Source organism: Jaculus jaculus, chromosome 7, assembly GCF_020740685.1.
Source record: "Jaculus jaculus isolate mJacJac1 chromosome 7, mJacJac1.mat.Y.cur, whole genome shotgun sequence".
In the NCBI taxonomy this organism is placed as follows: domain Eukaryota; kingdom Metazoa; phylum Chordata; class Mammalia; order Rodentia; family Dipodidae; genus Jaculus; species Jaculus jaculus.
The window spans coordinates 81,566,173-81,587,760 of NC_059108.1; the positions used below are offsets into that span (position 1 = coordinate 81,566,173).

The window sequence follows — 21,588 nt, forward strand, 5'->3', positions numbered from 1 at the left end:
GCATCTGGCTTAAGTGGTTCCTGGAGAATCAAACCTGGATCTTCAAAGGCAAGCACCATAACTGTTCAGCCAACTCTCCAGCCCCCCCCCCCCCCACACACACACAAAGCTTTAATGAACAAAGTATCTAGTTTCTTTCCACCAGGCAGGTTGATTGTGTGGGCAAAAGTAAAATTTCTCGACTTGTCCTTTCCATTTTCTGTGAAGCACTCTTCAGAGAAACCATAAACTTGTAGGTCACCCTTTCTCCTTCCTCATTCTGTGTTTCTGGCCTAGGGAAGAGTGCTTTGCACATAGTTGTGCAGGATGGGGTGGAATGCATGATCTCTACCTGCAGCATTTGATTCTAGTTTTTGCTCTGCATACTCCTAGAGCAGAGCTGTCACGGGGCATATTTAGGTCTCTGGCATGTACTGTAATGACTTGTGGTGGGGTGGGGGCTGCCAGGGGTGCTGCAGCAGCTCTACAAGTCCTCCCAGGGAACCCCTCTCAACAGCTCCCTGGTGACCTTCCTTCCCTTCTGTGTCACAGTCCAGCTGACCCCTTCCAGGATCTCTATAGATGTTTTAAGATCTACCTCGAACCCAACTAGTTCTTGAGACTAACTCTCATTTATCAGTGTGTGGCATCCTATGGCTTCCCAGAGACAGCTTTTAGTTCCAAAGCTACAAGGTCCCAAAAGACCTTTCTTGATCAAGGTGGCTACCTGACACTGTCCCTGAGTAATATTTTGGGAGGAAGAGCAAAGTCCCCAGTGCCAGTCTGTGGAGGCTGCACCTGGCATGGTACTGAGGCCTGTGCTGGCTGGCAGTGTTTCCCCACACCGTTCCTCTTGTGCATACTAGACTGCCCTGTTTGTGGTACTTGGGCATTTTTTTTCTTGACCTTTGTCCTCCTCACCCCCCCCCAACCAAAGTTTCTGGATTTCAAGTCTCTCTTTACAACTGAACTTGAAGACATTCCCAACATTCACCCATCTTTGAGAGTTGCCTCAGGTGATCACTGGGCTCTTTAAATTCCTCATCTTTGACTCCCTCTCCCCACCCCCAATTAATTTCTGAGTGGCACAAAAGCTTGGTAGAATCCTATTGTCCAATTCTTTTTCTTCTGTTTTGTGTCATGGCTTACATGTCAACTCTAGTACGTATGCACCACTAGAGATGAGGTTGATCAGGGAAAATTTGCATACAAGTCTTACTGCTCTTTGGCATTATTTTTGTTTCAGAAAGATACACTGATACTCTATGTAGTAGTGGAATTTCTAGTTTTTATTGATAGCAACCTGAGAGAGCTTGCACCAGCTGTACATGCGATCTCCTAACTGATTGTTGGTTGTCTTCTTGCTCTCCTGCTGTGCCTCTGTGAGGCAGGCACTGATTTCTGGGTCCTCTGTATCTAGAGCATGTCAGTGTTGGTGTGAGTTCTGATCTTGGCTAGGCTCTGTAACAATCAGCGTTTACGCTCTGTTAGCTTATAAAATGGCTTTCTGTGCATATTACTGTGTGATCTGTAATATCAGATATGTATGAATTCCAGATACCTGTTGAGGCAGGAACAACTTCTCCATAGTTGGCCACATTCGCTTGCTTATCAGTTCCAAAATTATTGTGATCAAGCAAGCTTGGCATAATGACCAGTGTACTTAAATGCGAATGACAGAACAGCTGTGTACTAAATTGTTTTTTAATGAGTTGTATAAAATTCATCCATTATCTAATTTCTTTGCAATTTCATAATCTTGGGTTTCTTCAATGTTTTGGGTATTCAGAGGTAATTATATAGTTTTGGAAGTTCTAACATACTTGTTGGTGATGTAGGAATTGAGTTGTTTTATGTGTTTGTTTTTCTCCTCAATTCTCAGGCTGATGTACCTCTTTGTCTTAGCATCTCCATGTCAATTCTCATACTTGCAATTCTTATTGATTCTCAGTCTTTGGTATTAAAAGTAGTTACAAGTAAGTGCTGTGGCATTATTTAGTTTTTGCCTGATGACACTTAGGATAGCAAACTTAGCTCTTTTCCCTTTAGCTTTGTAGATGGCAAGTCTACTTAACAGGATCAAAATATGTGTAGCCAAAATGTAGGAATTTAACATATTCTGAAAACAGCTGTGAATCCTTTTATACTTAATTCTTAGCCCTTATTTTTAGTTATTTGCATCTTTTTGTTGCATTCAGGCCACATATTTTCATGCTTAGTTTTACTTTACAGAAATTTGCCTTTAATTTTCAAAGGAACATTTAATACTGCTTTAATCTATCTAAGCAAATGGAAGAAATATTCTGAAAATTATTGTGGGGATGATTTTGGAATGGAACCTTAAAATATAGGCAGATATTTTCTTGATACTCATTTATGAGAATGAACCTACCAAATGCTCATTGAGATAAATTTTAATATGCATTGTATGGTAAACTTTCTTTTAATAGTTTTTTGTTGTAGTAGCACTACTTGATTATCTGTTGGATTTTTTTTTCAAATCCATAATCTCATTTTCTCTTTAAATAAAACTCTATAAAGCATACAAGAATTTTTTTATTGCTCCTAATTTTTCAGGATAATTCTTGGACAAATCTCCTGACTTCTGAGTTCCAGCTTATCTATAAAAAGAAAGGCATTAAAGAAGATCATTTCTTGAGATAATTTCTAACTCTAAAATTCTCTGTTGGAGCCACTATAAGATGAAAAAACAGAAGAATGGAACGGTTAAGCAGTTGAAATGGTACATTACTAATAAACCCTGATTTCTAACTTCTGCTAAATATATTAACACCCCCACACACTTCCCCTACTTGTCTCTGAACCTTTGCTGGTAGTATAGTGGTTATTGTTTTTAATTATTCTACAGTTGTAACCCTTAAATTTTTTTCAAGTATATTTCTGTACTTTGAAGAAAATCCTTGTATATTAGTAGATTTTTACACTTAAAAAAGAGAAGTCATCTCACAAGTAGTCTCCTTAATAACTAAAGACAGATCAAAAGACAATGTTTTGTAGCATCAGTAATAAAGTAGATCAAAATAAACAAATCCTGTGTAGGAAAAGTAAAAAATAAAACAAGTTATTCTAGCCTTTCTGTGATTCAAAGTTGATGAGAATAGGACAAAATTATTATCCCTTCCTGTGACCCAAAGTTGGTGAGAATGAGAATGGGTTGAGTATATGCCTGCCATGCATGTCCATATCTGCTAGAAGATTAGGTTAGACCTTGCAACCTTCAAGGACTGCGATTGAGCCCCTCCCCTCCCTTCTCCTCTTCTGGGAAGGTGTAGACAGTCTCCTTAACGAGTCAGGAATGCATCTTGTTTCCTTTTGTGCTGATATTACTCAGGCCGTAGATGTGAGAAACAATATGGTCTTTTAGAATGGCAGTCAAAGTAGATTATGGCTCTGTTTGAATTTAAATCTCATTTCTTTGTAAAGTTTAGCAAAGCTTTCAAATGGAAATATGATCATTCTATAGAATAAATTTCTTAAATATACCAAGTAGCCTGGAGATTTTTTTGTTCTTATATAATGTATATGCTTTCTTCTTCTTTTGAAAATATTTATTTTGTTATTTTAGTGTTTGGGGATAAAAAATACCTTTTATTCATTTTACTGTAAACAGTTCCCAACAAATGTTTTTTGTTAATTTACACAAACAGACCATTCTCATTCTTTATTGTTTAAAGTAGTTAAAAGAAACTTAGTAATCACCTAATCTAGACTACTTTATTTTGCAGTTATGAAAATAGAAGTCCAGAGAAGTTAATTGTTTGACCTAATGATCATGTAGATAATTTGTCACAAACACAATTAAAAATTTAGATATACCATTTTTCTCAGTCTAGACATCTTTCTGCTGGGCAGAAATTAAATTTTTGTGTGGTTGCAGCTAGTTTCATAGGCTTTTGTTCACCAAACTTCTTTTCAGTGTTAATTGTTTAATGATCATAGCAACTAATGCCTAAATCAGAATTTAAAATGCAGAAAGCTTCCCTAGCATAGTTCATACTTAAAGTTCATTTTTATTTTACATAATTTAGGTCTTTGCATTTTAAACATAAAAGCTACTGACCAAGTTTCAAAATATGTTCCAAAAGTTATGTTTTTTTTTGAAAAAAATTCTTAAATTTCATGTGTTTTCAGTCTTCATAGACTATTTACTTTGATTTTAAATAATTACTCCACAAAATTTTCTTCTGAAGATAACTTGGTAGAATGATTCTTATTGATTTAAAACAAAACTTGAATTTGATGGAAGACTGTTGAAAGCTAAACTATGCTTCATTATCACAAAGTTAGAAAACTTATAGTCAAGATCTCCATGGTTACCAGGACCCTAGCTTTCTACTTCAAAAGACTCACAAAGGCTCATGTAAGAACTGAATACAAGCACACCAGTGAGAGAGTGTGAGAGCAGTTAGAGATCAGGATAATAACCTGGAAAGAAACAATGAAAAGAAAGGACTATTTCTTCTAACTCATATTGTATAAGTCAATATCTTCCAGGGCGTCTACAAGCTCTGTTTTGCATGTCTATGTATCGCATACTGAAGTCATACAGTAAGGTTCCTGTTGTGAAGGTCATGAGCTTTTGCTAGCAGAATTTTTCAATGGTTTGGCCAGTAGTAATGCTGAGCCCCTATGCTGTCAGTCACCAATAGCATGAGCTTAGGAAATGTTCCTAAATTTTCCTGTCTGCAGTATTCTTCTCTGTAAAATAGAGATAGCAATGTCCACAGCAATGTATGTCCAAAGTATCTATTATTAACCTTATAATAGGCTCCCAACACCAGCTACCTTCATTCCACCCCTTCTTACCTGTCAGGCCTACTCACTTTTCACTTCCCTGTTCATCAGCCTCACTCCATCTGATTTGGGGACTTAAAAGTAGAATGGAACTCCACTTGTTGGTTGGGAGGATCAGCTTGGCTGGGATGGTTCTTTATGTTGTTCCCAGCATGCAGTGCATTGGGTACGCTGGTCTCCTGGACCAGAGTGCCATGCTCTCATACCTGTGGGAACTGCCTCAGGCTAAGCAGAAATCAGCTTCTGTGGCAGCAATAATCCTGCCCCTTCAGAACCTCAAGTTCTCCCATAACAAGTATTAGTGTTGATAAGTTACCTTATACATTCAAATATAAGATAGAATTTACTTCCCACTCAAACTAAGAAAAGACGGTATTGTCATGGAGTCTTTCTCATGTTATTGAGCATTATTTTGAATATAAAATGTAAAGTATTTAGAGAAAACATGTTAACCTAAAATCTTTATTTGCCAATGCTACTTTGGACTGATTTTCCTTGATAGGGTTTTTAAAAGAGAAAGGAAAAGATTTGAATATAGATTTAAGAATTATTCCTGGTAGCATAGCCTTCAAGTATTAGATGTCTTAATACAGAGCACTAGAAAATTCCATGTGATATGGTGGTTACAAATGCATATGTATGTATTGAACTGTGGAGATGAACAAAAACTGAATTCAGTTTTTTAAAATTATTTATTTATTTATTTATTTGAGAGCGACAGACACAGAGAGAAAGACAGAGAGAGGGAGAGAGAGAGAATGGGCACGCCAGGGCTTCCAGCCTCTGCAAACGAACTCCAGACGCGTGCCCCCTTGTGCATTTGGCTAACGTGGGACCTGGGGAACCGAGCCTCGAACCGGTGTCCTTAGGCTTCACAGGCAAGCACTTAACTGCTAAGCCATCTCTCCAGCCCCTGAATTCAGTTTTTCCTCTTTACTCTCAGTCTCCAAAATTTATGACAATTGTATCAGGCCAGGTTCCTGGAGTCAGTGTCAGATCCACAGGGTGAAAGCTCAGGAGCATAGCATTGCCCTCATTTCATATGCCACCCTGTGCCTCTGATTGTCTGGTTATAACCTGGGGTTCCCACTTCCTCACCTTGGGTTCACATTGCTAGGGCTCCTAACAGTTGTTGAGGGAGGAATACTTGCCATTATTTTAGAGGATATTGCAGAGGAGGCTGCTGAGCTGCTGGGTGGGAGTCTTTCAGGGTGCAGCGTGAGAGGGAGGGCTTGGAGCTTCTGTCCTTTCTCCTGGCAGGCCACTTTTGTTGCCCCTTCATGTGATCTGCTGCCCTGAAGACCCTAGTGTTCTGTCTTTAGGTGGTTTTTTTTTTTTGTGTGTGTGTGTGTGTGTGTTTTTGTAAGAACGTTCATTACATGGACACGATAGATTATTATCAGTGGCCACTGGGTTATCAACTTTTACTTAAGGTAGTTTTGCTTTTGCAGTGGTGAGAAAGCAAAACAAATTCCATAAAACCATATTTGGATCTTGATCTTTTTCCTAGCTAGTGACACATGTTCTATTTCATGATGCTAGCAGTGAAAACAAGTACCAGCAACTCCCCAGGCCCTCAAAAGGATAAACAACTAACTCTCTGTACTGGGTACTGTGTTGCTATACTATTGTATTCACAAGTTAGGTGTGTGCAGTGCACATTTGATAATGTTTTCAATTTATGATGAAAATGTAATTTGAGAATCATTAGTATTGGCTTTTGTATCTAATTTGCATTTATAATTTTGTATTTTTATTGTTAGAGAGAACTATTCAAATCATATGTGCTTTAGCCTACCAAAAATCTGGATCCACCACTGCGTCTTACTAGATGAGAGTCCCACATATATTTTTCTACACTTCTGAGCACACTGTTTCAGAAACATTTGTGTCAGAATTTATTGAATAATACATTCAAACGTTGTGTCAGTTTTGTTGGCAGCAATTTGCCAAATTGTCATGATCTCTAGCTGAGGTAAATACATGTTCTTTTATTTCAATTTTAACTACTAATTTAACTTTCTGATCACACAGAGGATATTTCTATGTTTGTGTATACATGTAGTTTCAGAATGGCTACAGAGGGTTAAAAGAGGCTATCAAGGAGTTTCCAAGAGGCCTAACTGAGGCAATAGCAGGAGAGGATTGGGCCTGGTTCAGATAACTAATCTACTTGAGGGCTGTTGCAGAGTGAAGCCACAAGTTGCAGGTTTGAGCTGAGCCTCAGGTCACTGTTGAAGTGAGGTGCTAGCCTGTTTAGGCTGTAGAAGTGAAGGGCAGGGCTAGGTTCAGAGGACTGGACAGCAGGTCCAAAGGAATTTTGGATTTGAGCAGGGCATGTGAGCAGTGGGGACTAAGCCAAGCTGAAGTCCCTGGGTCAGTTAGGAGTTCTCTGCCTGTTGGCGTCTTCATGTTTACACCAGGTGGTCAGATGACCAGTCAGTGGGATCGTCATTATCAAAGTGTTAGATGTCCTCTTTATGAGGTCTTGGCGAGGGTGTTGTGCCCTTTCCTCAGTCTGGTCCTTGTTTTCCTAATTTGATTTTAATATGCCCATGTACATTCCCAACTTACTTTGATAAATTTGTACGGTGGCATCCTTATTACTTTTCGGTATGTTACTTATCAGTCGGGGCCTCATGAGTGTGTAGGACAGATGGTGCTGTTTGTGTACTCACCAAGCTGCAGGGTCATCCTGCTTCTGCTTCGCCCTCAAATACAGTCAAAAGCTACCTGTGCAAGGGAGTCTCTCAGGGCAAAGCACAGTCTGAAAACCCACCGCTTTGTGCAGTGTGGAGGGAGTAACGAGGCAGGGCACAGCTCAATCTCAACAACTTAGTAAAAACGTTTAAGTAGAAAAATAGTAACTAGAAGCTAGAGAACCCTCTACTGTTCTAAAATCCATGCTTTTGGTGGGCTTCTTGCAGGGGAACTGGAACTTCTTGGAAGTCAGTATATTTCACTACTAGTGTTATTGAATACTATAAAATTGGAAGGAGCTATTGACTGTAGTTCAGTCCAGTGCTAGTGAGCAAACGTTTATGAAATGCCTTCCACATATATCATGAAGGTGCTGGGCAAGAGTGTGTTTTTTTTTTTTTTTCAGATAGTTTAAATTCAGTTTAAGAATCATTTGAGATGAATTGCCTTAACAGTGAAGTATTTTTATTTCAGTTCCTTGGAGTAAGAAATTGGAAATAGCATGATAAATGTGCCTAAGTGTCTGGGAGTGACAAGGCTGAATTGTTGGCACCCATCACCTGGTGTTCTTTAGAACAGAAAAGTCTGAGGGTTGGTCAGTGCTAGCAGTTTCTGTGCTGACAATATAAAATTTATCTTTCTGGAGATTGCTTCATAGGTAGTTATTATGAGTAACCTTGAATTAACTACTTTTCAAACCAGAGAACCCTATGTTGAAAATAAATTAACTTATGTTAATTATTTTCGTGTCACAGACCAGTGTCAAGGGCATGTGTTTATGAAAGAGCAGAGACTCTAAAAGAAAAATTGGACTAGGTATGATGATGGACTTCTGTAAAAAAAAAATAGTCAAAATGTTAATAGTTCTGAAATGCTAGTCATATTTACATATTTCCCATTATCAAGTATTGGTTTTCATTATTGTGTGTTATTTTTCACAGAAGAAAAACAAAAAAAATTGTCATAGGAAATACTATTCCAAAGCAAACAATGAAATAAGTAAAAACTCTATGGGGCAAAACGCTAAGACCTTCTTAGACAGATTATGGGCTGAGGTCAACACAAATGATTTCTCCTGACTAGAAGACCACTTTGAAATGGGTTTGTCATTAGTGTGTGTGTATATGGACCAGTCATCTTTCAGATAAGGCCCATTACAGGCAGTGTCTGTCACTAACTCACCATGCATTCTTGCCCACATCACAGTACTTGGTGCCTAGAGATAACTCAAGTGACGGTTATCATTTTAGATATGTTGTTAATACATTAATCTTGCTTATATCCCCATTCATTGGAATTGTTATACTATGATGTTATTTATGTCATCTTGGTCTTTAGGTAGACTGGGGTCAACTGGACTATTTAGTTGTTGACATGCCACCAGGAACGGGAGATGTGCAGTTATCGGTTTCACAGAATATTCCCATTTCAGGTAAGTCCTAAAAGTTTAATTTGGGCTTTCTTTGATGTGTTGCTGTTGCTGTGCAGAAAAACTATGTGATAGGCAAGGTTTTATGTCTTAAAGACTATTTATGAATTTATCAGAGATCAGAATCAAATTGAACTTTGAGGATGAATGAGTGCATTTATGAAAACTAAGGCCACTCTGAGAAGTAAGGTGGTGATGTGAAGCTGTGTTCAAGAAAAGCAGTAGTGCTTATGTATACTTCGAACATGGCTGCTCAGCTGTGTTGACTGCTGCATAACTCTTATTAGCAGTAGTATGCTTTGACAAGATTCCAGCAATAGTGATTGAAACCAAGTAAGAGTAAATATTCAGACACTTGGCTATTTGGTAATGTGTGTCTGACTCATGGAGTATCTGAGTTCAGCCTTAATCTATCATCTAGCAGCCCCACATAGGCTGACATTAAGCTAATCTCCATGAAGCATATTGGTGTTTACTATATGGAGTAAGAGTTTGCAGTCCCTAGAGACTACTCTAGGCATCTTCAACTCACACATTCCAGGAAAAATGTGAAGGCATCTAGAAGGGGCTTCTTTCTGCTGTTAGTAGAGCTCGGTGATTCTTTGAAGACCTGTATTATCTTTGTGCTGCTCTGTCATACCACACCTAGCTCTCTCTGCAACAGCTAGCATTACTATATTTATTGTGGGTATGTCAGCATTAACATTCATAGAGAAAAGACTAAGTTTCTATAGTGGCTATATATGAATTCCATGATTTAAAGTGACAAGGCTGGTAGAATTTATACTTTGGACACAAATAGTTCCGGGTTCAATTGTCAGTGGGAGAGTAAAGAAAAGGGAGAGGAGGAGAGAGGAAATAGCAAACAAAAAATATCCTGCTAGAAAGGATGGCTGAATGGCTCAGTGATTGAAGGTACTTGCTTGTAAAACCTGCTAACTGGGTTTCAATCTCCAAGCTACTCATACAAACCAGACACAAAAAGTGGTCTAAGCGTCTAGTATTCCTTTGTAGTGGCAAGGGTCCCTGGTGTGTGTGCATCTACACACAGACAGACACTGACATACAAATAATTTAAAAAAAAAAAAGGATGTCCAGGAGAGTTGGGGAGGAGGTACACAGGATTGTTTATGCATACATTTGTTAAAATATGTATATGTTCATTCAAAGTTTAGTTGAGATTTGGTTTTATTCAGGCCAATGTCATTTTCTTGCTAACATATCAAAGAAGATACGAGAATTGACTCAATTCTGGAATTGAACTTTCCCTACCCCACATTGTTACCTTGAACATCAAAGAGAGGGAATGGCTCCTAGCAAAGAATTCTGGTCTGGCGGAATCCTTACTTTTATCAGGTCACATAATCTGGGCCAGTTTGTCAGTCGTTTGTCCTTGTTTATCTATTCTGCAGTTATGACAACTTTTCCTTGCCTTTTTGTTGTTGTTGTTCATTTTGATTTATTTATTTGAAAGTGACAGAGAAAGAGGCAGATAGAGAATGGGCGCCCCAAGGCCTCCAGCCACTGCAAATGAACTCTAGATGCATGTACCCCCTTGTGCATCAGGCTAACATGGGTCCTGGGGAATCGAGCCTCAAACCGGGATTCTTAGGCTTCACAGGCAAGAGCTTGACCACTAAGCTATCTCTCCAGCCCTTCCTTGTCTTTTAATCACTGACTATAGAACTCTTAAGTTGCTCTATGTTCTCTTTTTCTTGTGTTTCAACTCTCATAAATTGTATGTGCTCTTTAGACTCCTATTTGAGGGCCCCTATAATGGAACCTCCTATTCCCTCCTGCTAAGCTCCATCACATAATGTGAAATTCTACCTCCAAAGACCTCTCTGTTCTCCCTGCCTCCTGCTACCCACTCCTTTGCTTTCTTGAATCTGTCTTTACCCACATTTGACCCCTGTTCAGACTGCCTTTCCTCCCCAACCAGTGCATGTCCAAATCCTGCATCTTCTTCAACTCTCAGCTAGAGGAAGTATTTCTCCCTCTTTTGAATTCATATGCCATTTTATTATTGCATGCTCAGATGTTCTTCTTTCCAAGCCCGCACACCTGCACTGTCTCTCTACCATACTTCTGCTTCCTGTGTTCCTTTCATTTGTCTTTGTATTTCACTGCCTTTCTGCAACTACTCAGGAAATATCAGTGAGTGTTTTATTGGTGTGTCTCTCCAACTTGACTATAATATGCTTGAATGTCAGATCTTCTTTTCTATTCAACTTAGTGTCTCTTAGAGTACCTTGGATGATAGCTTATGTAATTAATTATGCAATTAATATTGACTGAATGCATGACAAGGCTGACTAGTTATTACTACTTTTGTGAAAAGATTTCTGTCCTCTTACTTTTCTTACCATCTTGCTAACTTATCCTTTGCTTCCTCACCACTCACATCTTGACTGCTTTTGCCCAGGTGCCTTCTTATGCATAAGTTTGCATGTGGTGTGTGTACAGATTACATCCCCCATGCACATATGTGCAGAGGGGGACATTGGACATCCTTTTCTGTTGCCCTGTGCCTTATTTCCCTGAGACAGAGCCTCTCACTGAACCTAGAGCTGCCATGCTTTGATTATAGAGTGGCTGACTAGGAAACTCCAGCGATCCTCCTGTCTTCACACACCCAGTGCTGGGGCTACAGATGTACATGGCCAGGCACAGCTTTGTACATGGTTGTTAGTTATCGAACTCAGGTCCTAGTGCTTGCACAGCAAGCACTCTGACCCACTGAGCCATCCCCCAAAGTCAAGGAAACATTTCTTTTAAACATATATTTTATCTTACTTCCTCTCAGAGGGAAAAATATTTTAGGTCAAAATAATATCCTAGTGGCCAGTTGATACTGTTTAGCATTCCCTCTCTTTTCATGTAGGGGTAGGGACTGGCTCTTCAGTTACACTGAGGCTCTGTATTAACTTGCCATGAGATTCACTAGCATTGCTTTAGTGTAAGACAAGAAGTTCTCTTTCTTACTTGCAGCAGTGCCTATCAAGGTGCTCACTACCTCTCTGATGCTGTCCTTACCTGTGAGCACCTGCCTGTGCCATATAATTACAGGGATCAAAGGAGAGCACGTAGAAACTGTATTTAAGGCATAGTATCTTTGTAGAAATTACTTAAATACTTTAAGAAGGTGTATATTGGTGATGGTATGTGATTTGTATATGAAATGTTCTTTACAGAAGCTCGTACGTTAACGGCTTAGTCCCCAGCTAGTGGCTCTTTGTTCTGTCCCCTTTCTCTACTATATTATTCTGCCTCACCATGGCCCAAAGATAGCCAGATCAAGTGACCACAGACTAACACCTTTGAAACCATGAACCAAAACAAATCTTTCCTGCTGTTAGTTGTTTTTCCTCAAGCATTTTGCCACAGTGACAAAAAAGGTAACTGACACAGGTGTTAATGAAATATTGTGAATTAGAAAAAGACTTTATATCAACTTTGCATTTCTTTAAGCCACATTGAGAATAAAATTAAGTGATTTATACTTCGAAATAGACATTTTTGGAAAATTCATAAAGTCAGACCTGTACAAGCAAAAAGATCCTTTCTCTGAATGTTAATTAGCAACTCTCTGTATATTCCATGAGTGGATGACAAGCTCATTATAAGAAAGAATTTTACAGAAAAAAATTGTTGTCTTATTTGTGTTAAAAGCATTGTATAGCAACAACCAATAGTTGACAGCAGTATTAGTGGCTAATGATTTAAATTCCAGTTTATATAGATTACTAAATCATTATGTACTATAAGTATAGACCAAAAACATACCTATATGTAGTAATTGTGGAAGGGAAAAGAGATAGGATAAGGGATGAGAAGTAACTTACCATGATCTTGTCTGTTTGAACTTGCCATGAAGATAGGCAGAGTTGTAGTGCTAGCTTGATTATTTTTCTTACTTTGTTATTGTTGGTAATATGGTTTTCTAGTTTTATTTATTTATGGTGGTTAGTCTTAATTGTCAACTTGACTGGATTTAGAATCTCCATGAAATACCACCTCTAAGGCTGCCTCTGAGGTATTTCCAGAATGGCTTAATTGAAGAAAGGATACTCACCCTGAATGTGTACAGCACCATCCATGGGCTGGAGTTCTGGCCATGTAAGAAGAAGAAAGTGAGCGGAACACCAGCATTCATCTCTGTGCTTTGTAACTGCAGATGCAATGTGACCAGGCACCTTACACTCCTGCCACCATGCCTTCCCCCCTCTACTCCCAAACTATAAGACAAAACAAGCCCTTCCTTTGTTTTGTTGCTTCTTGTCAGGTATTTGGTCACAGCAATAATACAGGTACCTAATAAAATACTGAATCTACTGAATAGATTCTGAGGTTGACTTCTGTGTTTTGTTTTGCTTCTAAATGTAGACTGATGCATGCCTAGGATTTACTGATTGCTAGTTTCTTTTCCATAAAGAAAGATAATGTTTCTTTGAGAGATGTTATAATTTCCTTGAAGGTTTTGAAAACATATGCTGTGTTCTAGTATTCAAATTCTAATAGATTTTTCTTTTACCCTTTGTATGCACTGATGTTCTCTGACTTAATATGATTTAACTCTTGGAATAAGCAATGAGTAAATGCTTCAGATAAAGTATGTGAAGCCTATTTTCCCTAGGGACTGGAGAGTCATAGTGATGTAAAGTGCTACATTAGTCAGGGTCCTAGCAGGAAGCAGATGACACATCTTAAAAAGAATTCTGGGCTGGAGAGATGGCTTTGAAGCTAAGGTGCTTGCCTGAAAAGCCTCCACATTCCCATGTTAAGCCAGATGCACAAAGGTGACACAAACACAAGATCATACATGCGCACCAGGTGGCACATGTGTCTGCAGTTCGATTGCCTGATGGAAGCCATAGCCATTCGCAGAACCACCGGAAGCAGGAGGGGTATCTTGTGCGGTAGGGAGTAGTAGTTCATCCTCTCTCCTCCCAGTCTCATGTCATGTCCAGGTGGCACTTCCTACTGGCAGATAACATTTGGGCCCTGAAGGCAAGGAAACACAGATAATACAAAGGTCAGGCAGGGCAGGATGTGGTGGCGCACACCTTGGACACCTTTAATCCCAGCACTCAGGAGGCAGAGGTAGGAGGATTACCATGAGTTCGAGGCCAACCTGAGACTACATAGTGAATTCCAGGTCAGCCTGGACTAGAGTGAAACCCTACCTCAAAGAAACAAACAAACAAAAAAATTAAAGCAAAGGTCAGGCAGGTGCTGACCAGGGTGGAGAAGGGATCTACAGAGAGACTGACAGAAGGAGTTAGTACAGCAAGTAGAATAGCTTCTCTTCATGTCATTGAACTCATGAATAGAATATTTATGTTGTATGTGAACGCTGATGTAAGTTTTGTGTACCAGGGAGTTACAGATGTAAGAGTTTACTTTGATTGGATAAGATTAGAAGGAAAAAAAAATGATGACATTCTTTGAATTTCTCAAAGTTCAAGAAAAGATTAAGTAAAGATTGGTATAGAAGTGAAACTTTTTGATATTGTTCTTTAACAAAAGGGGCAAAATTGAGAGGCTGCAAGGGAGCCGTGGTCCTGATTCTTTGTAATTTAAAGGCATGGTAGAAGTGGCACAGAAAATAGCCCGACAGTCCTCTTGTGGGTGCCGTTTTGATTTCTTGTCTCCTGAACAGCAGGGGCTGCTGTGTATGTTAGCATAGACAGTTAGTTAGTATGCAGAATATCTGTGCGCCCATGAACAACTACGTCAACAGCCTGGTGTTATATTATGATAAAGAGGTGATGTCCATTCTTCCTGTCTGGGACCCTTCCTGTCTGGACTCTGTAGATAGAAGAAGGCTTTGCCTCTCTTTCACTAAATGAGATGAAGGTAGGAAATTTAAAATAAGCCACTTTAATATTTCAGTCACTGCTTAAAGTAAAAAGCATGTGTTGCTTATGAAAGGTGTTTGCTCAGTGCCGCCGTGTGTAAATTCATAGTGACTCATCAAAAATTCTTGATAAAAAGCTATGCATATTTACACTGGCATTTCTCACCTCTATCAGCAGTTTCTATGGCTTAAGTTTTCTTTTTTGTGGTAACACTTTGCCAATTTAAACAGTGGTTTTTGTAATATGAAAACCTATTTGGGACTGGTGAATTAGAAAATTATTGCTGCTATGTTCAGTAAGTGGATGTCTATAACCATTACTTGAAATAGTTCCTTAATTATCTATTATTTATTTATTCATTGAAAGTCAAAAGAACATAGTGATTTCACTTAGGTAAATCAAATAAGATATTTTATTTTTAACAATTATCATTCCTTTCTTAATTATTTTCAAATTAACAAGAGTAAGTCTTTAAGGATAGCAAATACTAACCTTTTGAAAAATTATTGAAAAGCCTAAGAAAAATACTTTTCCATTTTGAATTTTAATTCTGCTTTCTCTACAATTTTAGAATGTATAGTAACCTCAAGCTGTAAGCTAACAACATGTATGCACCTTCAAGATAGAAGATTTAAGTCATTGCTTTTCCTAGTTGTCATACATATTAAATTTTTATTGGTTTCCATAAGAAGTTGAGGCAGACAAGCATGAAGCTAGCTGGGTAGCCCCAAGGCACCTCTCCTTGTCTGCTCTGTCCCTCTAGGGAGACCAGCAACACCCCTCCTCCTATGGGCGATTTGTGCTCTGATAGATATGTCCTAGTAGAAGACAAAAGAGGTTCAGCGGAAAAAAAAAAAAAAGAGGTTCAGTGAAGGCCAATCTGCTCTTGAAGTGACTGGACAAGAAAATCTTCTACTTACCATGTCATATATGCATGATGGAGTGTTGTAGTCAGCTTCTCGTTGCTGGAAAAACACCAACCAGGTGTTTAACAGAGGAAACAACTTATGAGACAAAAAGATTTATTTCAGACTTACAAATTCCAGGAGAATACCATCAGTACACAAAAGTTGGCTCATTTCCTAGACCCAGGCAGAGAGACATCATCAAACAGAAAGCAAACACCAACAGGCACAGACAGCCCAAGCTCCAGACTGCTCTTTACACACCTGGTAGAGTTGGCCCAAAAGATACGCCCCTAGTGACACACCTCTTACCTACAGGACTCTGCCCACTGGACACTCAAGTTTGCAAGCTTAATCTTAATACAACATCTGAATCTGTGGGGCCATATATTCTAACTACCACATGAGGCATACATAGACTTTAAATTCTGGGCTATAGAGCCTGCATACTAGCACACTGTTCAAAGTTACATAACAGTTCATCTGTCAGTCAGGGTATGGATCCAACCCATTCCTGCCCAGGGGGATCAGCTTTCCTTCCACCTCAATTCATAAAAGGAACTTGGAACTCTTAAGCAATGTGTTTACTTGAGCCCACTCCTGCCTTGTAGAGTATATTCTATGCTTTTGTGCTCACTTTTAAATCATACTTTTACTACAACTACTCCCTGTCTCATCCAATTTGTTGTTTGAGACACAAAGAACCTGTACGTTGCATCATGGGACACCGAGACCCCCTGTTAGAGGATACAGTCAATTTTGGACATTTTTCTTTGGGGTAGAAGTATACTTAATGGATACTGTTTTATTTACTTTTCTCGTTGCTCTAATAAAAACCTGACAAAAGCAACTCAAGGAAGACAAGGCTTATTTTGACTCACAAATGTGAGGAGATACAGTCCGTCATGGCAGGAGCTGCATGATGACAGGAGCATGTCTGTCCAGAAGCAGAGGGGTGAATGTTGGTGCTCAGCTGGCTTTTCCTTTTTTTTTTTTTTTTTTAATTTATTTGAGAGAGAGAAATGGGCAGGGGGAGAGAGGGAGAGAGAATGGGCATGCCAAAGCCTCCAGCCACTGCAAATGAACTCCAGATGCATGTGCCCCCTTGTGCATCTGGCTTACGTGGGTCCTGGGGAATCAAATCTGGGTCCTTTGGCTTTGCAGGCAAGTGGTTTAACTGCTAAGCCATCTCTTGAGCCCACCCCTTTTTATTCAGTCTGGGACTCCCAGCCCATGGGATGGTGTACCTACAGGCAAAGTGAGTCTTCCCTCTTCAGCTAAACTTCTCTGGAAATACCCTCAAAGACACAGAGGCATGTTTCCATGGTGATTCCAAATCTAGTTAAGTAGGCAGTGAAAATTACCCATCCCAGATATCTTAGTAAGAATGCATGATATAGACAGTTACTGTTTCCATTGCATTATAAACATTTCCAGAATAAATTCAGTTTATTTAACACATTGTAACCAACTAGTAACAACTAGAAACTGTTCTCGGATTTTGTCTTTTAGGACTTTTTCCTGTTCATAGTACTAGGGATTGAACTTCAGGCCTTTGAATGTGAGGCAAGCCTTCTACCACTGAGCTGTATGCCCAGCTTGTTTCTGAGATATCAGTCTGAAATGACAATCCTTGTTAAGTTGGAATCAAGTTTCTAAAATTTAATATTACATCACTGACTACTGAACAACAGTATTTGCAAACTAAATTTAAGAAGAAACAAAACTTATTAGTGTTAATTGTATTTAGCTGAACATATGTACAAGAAGAAGTTATAGTATATCCATTATCAATTTAATGAAATAGCTTGATAATTAATAAATTTCTGGACTATCACATGAAATGGCCCTGAGGTAGTTTAAATGTATAATGCTTCCCATAGATTTATGTGATGGATATTTATTCCCTAGTTGGTGATGCTGTTTTGGAAGGTCATGGAGTCCTTAGGAGATGGAGCTTGCTAGATGAGGTGTGTTGCTGGGGTAGAACTTGTGGTTATAGTCCAGCCCTGCTTGGCACTTTTGGGCCTTTCTACTTCATTCTGGCTAGTGTGAAGATATGCCTCTGCATACCTATTTCTGCCATGATAGATATCCAATTGAAATAGTCAAAATAAACCCTTTCTCCTATAGTCTGCTTCTGGTTGGGTATTTTGTCCTGCCAGTGAAAAAGTCACTTCTGCAGGCCCATGTTTCAAAAGCATCCTCAGACAATTTTTACATGGCCAGTTTTCAGAATCACAATCCAACCCAACCATGTGATGTCTGGATTCCTTGAGCTCCTTCTTGTTGGCCATTTGCCTGAATTTGTATAGAGGAAACTTTTGCAAAGGTTTATTCAGTTTTATTATTTAAGAATTTCTGGGAATTTCTAATTAACTAGATAGTTAAAATTCCTAATGTCTTAAAGTTCAGTGAAATGTGTAATAACCAACTTGTAATCAAGTTCATATTAAAAACTACTTTAAAATCCATTAAACACTAGAACAAGTACAAGTTCTTTAAAAGTTTTTTTTTGTTTATTTTATTTATTTGAGAGTGACACAGAGAGAAAGAGGCAGATAGAGAGAGAATGGGCATGCCAGGGCCTCCAGCTGCTGAAAATGAACTCCAGACACATGCGCCCCCTTGTGCATCTGGAAAACGTGGGTCCTGGGGAATCAAGCCTCGAACCGGGGTCCCTAGGCTTCACAGGCAAGCACTTAACCACTAAGCCATTTCTCCAGCCCCCAAAAAAGTACAAGTTCTTTAATCCAAAAAGCTTTTGTATCTGGTTGATAGAAGTTTGGTTTTGATCTGAAAAATTAGCATTACATTATTTGGGTATGGATCAAAATTTTTTTCATGTGAAGGCTTATTCCCTGTTCTTTTTTGAGGCATACCTGGTTAACAAAAGTTACGGTCCCCAGAGAGTAATAGTTTTTCTTTCTCATGTTTCTTTTTGAGAAAAATAAAATGAGTATAAAGAGGAATATGAAGACTGAGGATGTAATTCAGTGGTAGAGATTGCTTAGCATGTCCAAAGCCTTGGGTGATATCCTCAGTACCATAAAAGTGAGCAAACAATCAAAAGGCAGTGTATGTGCCTGTGATCCCAGCAGTTGGGAAACTGAGGTAGAATGATCATGAATTCAAGGCTAACATGATCTAAAGAGTGAGACTGTTTAAAAAATGTTTTGTGGGGCCTGGAGAGATGGCTTAGTGGTTAAGGTGCTTGCCTACAAAGCCTAAGGACTGATGTTTAACTCTCCAGGCCCCACAGGGTGATACAAGTGCCCAAGGTCACACATGTGCCCAAGATGGTGCACATGTCTTTATTTCAATTACAGTGGCTGGAGGCCCTAGTATGCCAGTTCTTTCTCCCCCCCCCCCCCCATCAAAAAAGAAACAACAAGTTTTGTGGAATGTATAATATATTCTACATATAAATATATATTATAATGGAATGTGTTCTGTTGTTAAACAACCTTTGATAGTTGTTACTTCAGTGTTGGGTAGGTTGAGCTACATGTGCATGGACAGACCCACATAGAAAAGCTTAAGTTTTCTGTGTTGTGGAGCCATGCACAGGAGACATGTGGAGCATGTGCGTGGACTCTAGACTAGAAAGAAGCAAGAATTTTACTTAACTTTACTAGAGGCATTAGAAAAGGAAAGGGGGAAGGGGGCAGAGATGAAGGAGGAGAAAGGAAGGAGTGGAATAAGGAATGGAGAGAACTTGTGTGCTTAACATAACTATCTGATTCCATCCCATACACTAGAATCTGTGAAGCCTTCACCTGTCTCCACTGGTTCCTTAAGGAATGTAGCCAGGGTGGTCCTGGTTAATTCTTTGTGGTACTAATAAGGTAAAGTGACGGGAAGCCTGTTGAGTCTGGCATACAAAAAAAAATAATCTGATCCCCAAATAGTAGATACATATCCATATGCTTTCAGTGTCCACTGTTGTCACCACTGATGACTTCTGTCTCCCGTAGGCTGAATTTTTAAACTTCCATAGTACATATGTTCTGTCCCGTTGGTAACACCGAAATACTATAGTTTCCAATTATAATTAGTTTGACAAATTCTTAATTCCGTTTGTATCCACTAGCTTTCCTTCTTCCCTCCCTCCCTTAGTTCTCATTCATTCATTGTTTTGCTTTTGAAACAAGGTCTCACTTTGTAGTCCTAGCTAACAGGAAATTCACTGTGTAGACCAAAGTAGCTTCAAACTGTGGTAATCCCCCTGCCTCTCTCTGAGTGCTGCAATTACAAGCATGATCCATCACACCTGGCTTGTCAAGTTTATTTCAGAGGCAATTAATGTTCATACTACTAAAACATAACCATTATTTTGTCCATAGTCAATTCCTAAATGGTTGGAAGGAAGCATAGCATTCAAAATAGTGATTCATCCAAGAAGTAGGTATATATTGAAACAGCCTATGAGTACAGTTGTGATAGATAAATCATATTTTACTTAAGCTGATAACTAATACCAGTGATGAAATACCTGATCAAAGCCTATGCACTTTATTTTAAATAAAAATTATAAATACATTTGACATTATTAATTACCACCACACTAACCAACTGACCTAACTGGCCAGATATTTAACAGGAGACATATTTTTTTAATAGGTCAGCAGAAGTTGATTCTGTATTTTTGCTAACTTTTTTTTGTTTGTGATGCTGGGGTTCAAACCCTAGTGCATGCTAAACACATACTTTTGCCCCCAAGCTCCATCCTGTGTCTGATTATATTCTTTTGCAGTAAGTGTGTCTAAGGAACATGAGTAGCACTAAATATTAAGAGATCTATGAACATTAAGAATAGCAGCTGAGGGCTGGTGAGATGGCTTAGCAGTTTAAGAACTTGCCTGCAAAGCCTAAGGACCCATGTTTGACTTTCCACATCCCATGTAAACCAGATGCAGTGATGCAAGCATGCAATGTTACACATACATACAAGGGGGTGTATGCATCTCGAGTTCGATTGCAGTGACTGGAGGCCCTGGTGCACCAGTTCTCTCTCTCCCTCTCCCCCTCTCTCTCTCTCTCTCTCTCTCTCTCTCTCTCTCTCTCTCTCTCTCTCTCTTTCTCTCATTAAAACGGGGGGGTTAGTCTGTTGGGCTGTCCTCAAAAAAAATAAAAGAAAGAATAGCATCTGATATCTTGGTTGGCTTTACGTGAAAGTGCTCCATGGTTATGAGGTACAACATGATTCTTCCAGGTGTGATTCTGAGCAGGTTTGCTTATGCATGTTTATGAGGTTCCAGTGCTGACACTCTCCATCAAGCATAGGAATTAGATACAATCTATGCCCTGGAGGCTAGAATGCATGGTTGAGTAGTTCCACATTGTTGTAATTATGATCAGCCTAACATCTGGAATAATTAGTTTTAAATGTTTAACTACTCTGAACTCTGACCCAAATCCAGATAAGCAGTTATATATTTTCCTCTTAATAGTCAAGAGAATTAACAAGACAATACTCTAAATAATTATTTTGCAAGATGTTTACATACTTGTTAGAATCTGCCAGATAATTAACCTTTGATAGTAAATCTCAGCTGATCAGAAGACTTTTAGAAAGATTACAAGTTGAAAACTATATTTAAACAACAGTATGTAATTATTTAGACTTGGATATTTACCTGAGAAAATAACTAGGGAATTCTGGATGAGGTTCTTGAAATAGCCATTAATCCTCCTCCCCCCAAATAATTTTTATTGCAAACTAAATAAACACTCTTGCTACTGCAGGCATTTCCTTATGGTCAGTAGAGGGAGCACAAGTTTTCTAACAAACCCTCTATTACAGGACTGAAGTGACATAATTAATCATGTATACCATGGGAGAAAATTCTAGAATAGTTCATTTTGGTTTATGTGTTATGTCATGGAAAAATTAAAA

At 38.9% G+C, this 21,588-nt stretch overlaps 1 protein-coding gene across 1 annotated transcript in view; it reads left to right on the forward strand.

The window, feature by feature from the left end:
* Window positions 1–21,588, forward strand: part of Nubpl (nucleotide binding protein like) — a 230,493-nt gene that overhangs the window by 151,190 nt on the left and 57,715 nt on the right. Inside the window, exon 7 of the mRNA XM_004661857.2 lies at window positions 8,833–8,926. Within this exon, the coding sequence (XP_004661914.2) occupies window positions 8,833–8,926 (94 nt within the window). The remainder of the gene's footprint in view (window positions 1–8,832; window positions 8,927–21,588) is intronic.